Consider the following 5481-nt stretch of genomic DNA (forward strand, 5'->3'; position numbering starts at 1 on the left):
ACACACACACACACACACACACACACACGGAAGTGCAATAGCACACACACGCAAAAGATTAAAAATAAAAGTTTTAAGGTGCAAATCATAATAGCAATGCGTCAAGGTACAATTGGTTTATTGCATGTTACGTCCTTAAGACACTAAGTACAACCCTTTTAAAACACGCGCCTGTTGCACGGACTCTTTTTTCTGCCGTCAAAGTAGCAAAAGTGGATTTGGACACGCCCTAAAGGCGTTTCACGCCGTACGCTTAGATTGTTAAAATACTGTCTCTTTGACTTAGCATAACACAGCTTTTATCAGAGGGATAAAAACCTGAAGAAAATCCAACCTGCAGCTATTTTTCCAATGCAGGCTAACTGGTTGCTTTGTTTACTACATTTTTAGAGGGCTAGCTTTCCCTACACAGCTCTCCCTCTCTTCAACTGAGGAGGCCTCTTCTTCACTCTCCAACTGTGTATGATGTTGCCTTTGTCTTCTCTCCCAGAAAACACATACAGTATACACACTCCCTTGCATGCTCACTTTGACTGCATGTGTTACAGAACTGAAAGCTTTTACCTTAAGGAGTGGAGAAAAAAAAGAAAATCAATGGTGCCTGCCCTTTAAAAACAATTCACAGTTGTACTGTTTCTTAGGAAGCCATGGGTGAGTTCGCTGCTGCCACTCGCGTCCTACAGCCATCACATTCTGCAGCAAAATTCAGCCCTTTGCAAAAGATTCAATAAAACTCATTGAAACAGCCAAGAAGAGATTACCAATGGTCAAATTATTACTCAGAGGAAAAGCTGTACCTATTTCTGTGGCCTGGTAGTTTATCGCAGTTACAAAACCATACATTCTAGTTATCAGTGTTAACAGCCCCAGTCAGAGAGGCTGTATGTCTATTTATGCAGCATTCTCCGATAAAATTAGGCATTCTTGGAATTGCTCCGTACGTCATAGTCATCTTACAGACGCTGTAGGTGGAAGGTTATCTTTCCGCCCTGAGCATACAGGAGGAAACGCTGCATTATTCCACCCGTCGACCTACCCTCCCATCACACGCTGATTTACACTGGCAGTGGAGTAATCTCACACTGATCTTTTCTTTACTACACCTCATCAACAGCCATCTGCAAACAGCTACGAGTGAGAGGAGAATTCACCTCCGGGTTTAATTTAAAAATACGAGTGCTCAGTAACCTGTGGAAGTAAAGTTTTGCCGAAAAGAAGCCGCAGGGCCAAAATGAAGAGGATTACAGATGGATTACCTGTGTTCTGACTCGTGGATGGAGAATATGACTCCAGACGTGGAGGACTTCTGCTGGATCGAAGCCAAGAAGGTAAACTCACTTTTCCTCCTGAACAGCTGCACCACTTTCTCTGTGATGTGTGCCGGGGCGTGAACTGCTCTCCCAACATCTGAAGGAATAAAGTAAAATGGAAGGAAATCATGAGCTCGTGTGTAAACTCTTTTTTTTTTTCTGTGTGCTTCCTCCATGTACTCCTGCCAAATCGAGAATAACATATTAAGCTGTCTAATCACACATGTTGAAACACTGTTACACTTTGAATATATATGTTATCATCAGTTCTGGTAGTTCTGTCTGGAGAAAAAAAAGAACCCATTGATGCCAAAAAATATAAACTAGTGCTTGTAAATGAGACTAGGCAAGTAGACTTTGCATAAATGTAAGAACAACATTGTGGAAATCATCAATCAACTGTAATAGTAATAGCTAAAATCTGAAAGAAATACTGCAACATTACCAACGCAACATATTCAATGGGGAAATCAGATGATTAGACCAACAGTTTAGCCAAAGCACTCAAAGTTATTTTGTAAACTTTGATGGATGTGTACGACAGACAGTTTGGAGCCAGACATAATTCTACTGTTTCCCTTCAGTGACTCTTCAAAATAAGTCTGCCTCTACTTGCTTGTTCCTCACCCAGTCGGACATTTTCTTAGCAATGCTGCCATGTTTTCAAAGCTGCGCTAGTATTGGTATGTTTTTATTCCCGTTGGGAAAGCTGGCCAAAACTACAGTAAAATTATATCAACGTGCAAGTTACAAATCAGTACACGTTGGTTTTATGGAGCCGGAGGCTTCAGTACACACACCATGTACAAAACAAACAAGTTCAAGTACAAAATTACAACAACAACAAAAATAACAGTTTGCATTGGACAACTTTTGGCAGCAATGCTATGCTTGTTATTAGCAACGCTAGTGGCTTATATCAACATGTACTGGGTGGATTGCCATTTAACGTTTTAATAGACATTCATTGTCCACAGAGGATGAGTCCTACTTACTTATGTGATCCCTTGACTTTTCATTTAGTGCCACTGTGAGAGTTACATGTTTGGCTTTTTAGTGAAATATGTCAACATCGATTGGACGGATTCCCATGGAATTTGGTACATACAGTACATGCATGCATGTCCTTTCAGAATGAAAAGGTAAAAACGTTGATGGTCACCTGGCCTTTCCTCTAACGCCAACCAATTTATGACCAAATGAAAATGAAATTTCTATCCTCAGAGATTTTTGTTTTGTACTAATTAACAGATGCAACCATTGCACACATGCTCAACAAGGTGGTTAACATTATAACTGCTTAACATTCCGTTGTTAGCAATAAAGCCTTACAGAGGTAGGCTGGAGACAACTAGTCCTGGTTCCTCTGGTCAAAAGTTCACAACCAAAACTGAATTTCAACAAATATGGGGGATGTACAGTATAATCAAAATGGGTTTATGTTGCAGAAAATACAACAAAAAAATTATAATTTCAGCTGAGAAATTAGTATGTATTAATTAAACATTTTTGTCCTCACAAGTCTGAGATTGTAAGAATTTGTGTGTATGCAAATGTATATGTGAGGAAACCCAAGGAACTAGTTGCAACAGTAACCATGTGTTTTGAGCCACCCGAACTGAGGATAGATCTGAACAAGCGGCTGTGGTTCCACACTCCCAGCTTTACATGACAGACCAGTGGAGAGGAGCCTTTGGCTGTCTCAGCGCAGGGCTTTTAAAACTCCCCAGGGTGGCATTGGCCCGCCTGCCTTCACACTCAGCCTCCCTGCTGTCACAGCCCAGTCGATGGAGTGCCACTTCCCTCGGCCAATGTGGTTCTCCAAAATGCTGGCCCCCTGACTAGTCTGTCATTAGATCACCACTTTAAATCTGCAGAGACACTGGCCCTATATTTCAAGTCTTTTTTTATTGTGCCTTCAACTGACTGACAGTGAAAAAGAGGAGCTGTGTTTTGCACTTCAAGGTCAAAATAGTTTCCGCATTAATTCAGTCCCATTTAAAACTGCAGATGTCTTCCTCATGTGAGCGCTTAATACAGGCAAGTTCACGGTCTTCAAGGGCATGATGCAATACAAACAAATTGTTGTAATGAGTCCTGCTAGAATCTGGCAGCAAACAAACTAAAGCAGACTAGTATTGCTGTGCACATAAACTTTGCTGCAAAGGGAATTGAACTGTAATTACATGCAGTGATTAACTGCTTATTCCCCTTCTAAGTAATGCCAGGGCTGGAAGACCCTTATAGTTTAACAGGTTCAGATTCAGAGACTTTAGAGCCACATTTATCTTTAACTTCAAGTGCTAACAACAGTAAAATGAAACAAGTCCTCCAACCAGAACAATTAAAATGTTTGTTTGTTGCCTTTTAAAATTACTAATGTAAGTATATTTTTTTATTTTTGGGGCTTTTTATGGCCTTCAATTCAACAGGATAGCTTGAAGACAGGAAAGGAGAGATGACATGCAGCAAAGGGCCTTGAGTCGGATACAAACCCGGGACGCTTCCAAGGACTCATGCAGCGCACCCTCTACTGGGTGAGCTAGAGGTCGCCCTAATGTGAGTATTTTCGGATCTGGCATCCCTATTGGCAAGACGGAAACAGTCACTGCTTTCAGAAATGACCAAACCACTTTATGTGAGTGTTTTCTGATCTGCCACCTCCATGGTTAAGTGCTGGATAACTTTAAGGAACTGAAAAATTTGGTACAAGTTAGAGAAAGTGGGAATGGACAGAAGAAACCAACACAAAAGGGAGGTAAGAGATGGAAGACAAACACCAGTCCCCTATACCAAAGTCAGACACTTAGTACATCCAAATCGCTTTTAGGAAAACCTAGGTTTTGATTTAAATGAAGAAAGAACATGTCAGTTTTAGTTAACCAGCTAAAGTTATAAGCTTAAAAACAATATTAAAAAGAGACACATGCCTCTAAGGCCGATATATCTCTAAAAACAGACGTTTAAGTGCAAGCAAAAGGAGCAGCATACCCTGTTGCAACAAGTTCAAGGTAACTGCTCGAGACCAGTGCAGCTATGCAAGCTACAAATCAACACAAGTCGATTTCAAGGTATACTGAAGCCAAAATTTGCATAATTAAATTTCTCACACACACACACCCACCCACACACCACACACACACCCACACCACCACACACACACACACACACACACACCCCCACACAACACACACACACACACACACACACACACACACACACACACACACACACACACACAAATTGTGCTGTGCCTACTGCGGAATTGGTCAATGGAAACGGAACATTCACAGAAATTGATCAAACCAAAGAAAACAAACAGTAAGTGTGATCACACCCCAACAGTCCACTAATAATGATGGACAGAAAAGGGAGCAGATCTAGAGCAGTGCACCGTAAAGGCCCATTTCCAGTCAACGCATCCGAGCGCCAATGCGATGTCAAAATGACGTAGATCTGGCACTGGCACTCAACAGATTGGCTGCGACTAGCATACCGCACGTTTAACAGTCTCAGCCTCGTAGACATGAACCTATTTAAAGTGACAGGAGTAAAAACAGGTAAAACAGGAAGGGCCGTCTCCAAGCAGACAAGATGAAGCTTAGTGTAGCAGTCAGCCCCCCTACCTCTTGAAAAAAAAAGCTTGTCACTTTAATCAGGAGCCTGGAGCCCCCCCCGCCCCCCAGCTCCGCTAACTCTTACAGATTGCCTCTATAACTGGCAGTGAGGAAGAAGAGCTCAGCAGCGGTCCGGAGAGACTTCACTCACCAAATGGTGGACTTCTGTTTGGCCCGATATGGAAACCCAGTGTCACAGCCAGATAAGCACATTACTGCACTACACTCAAGTGTTTGCCAAGGGCACAAAGTAGATCAGGGCAGAGTTCTAAGAGGCCGGTATCCAGCAGGCCAGCAACTGGCAAGAAAATGTCTAGGAGCTTTCACTCTTTAGCTGACTAGAGGGGCCGTTGTTGTACATCACCTTCTGCTGGTTTGTGCGTTTATGTGCGCAGTAGGGTTCAATCCCGGGAAACGTGATTCCCGAGAAATCTGATCAAGACTATTTCCCGATTCCCGGGAAAGGTTAAGACGGGAAATAAAATTACATTAAAAAACGCAAGGAGTGCCCGTCTATTGTTGTAATACGGTAACGCTGATGCAGGCGACGGTGC

The 5481-nt window shown here is 42.3% G+C and overlaps 1 protein-coding gene across 1 annotated transcript in view; it reads right to left on the reverse strand.

Annotated features, from left to right (window-relative positions):
* Window positions 1–5481, reverse strand: part of LOC116693743 (protein kinase C-binding protein NELL1) — a 296583-nt gene that overhangs the window by 255090 nt on the left and 36012 nt on the right. Inside the window, exon 3 of the mRNA XM_032522965.1 lies at window positions 1257–1407. Coding sequence (XP_032378856.1) covers window positions 1257–1407 — 151 coding nt within the window. The remainder of the gene's footprint in view (window positions 1–1256; window positions 1408–5481) is intronic.

The sequence above is a fragment of the Etheostoma spectabile genome, chromosome 1 (assembly GCF_008692095.1).
Source record: "Etheostoma spectabile isolate EspeVRDwgs_2016 chromosome 1, UIUC_Espe_1.0, whole genome shotgun sequence".
Lineage (NCBI taxonomy): Eukaryota > Metazoa > Chordata > Actinopteri > Perciformes > Percidae > Etheostoma > Etheostoma spectabile.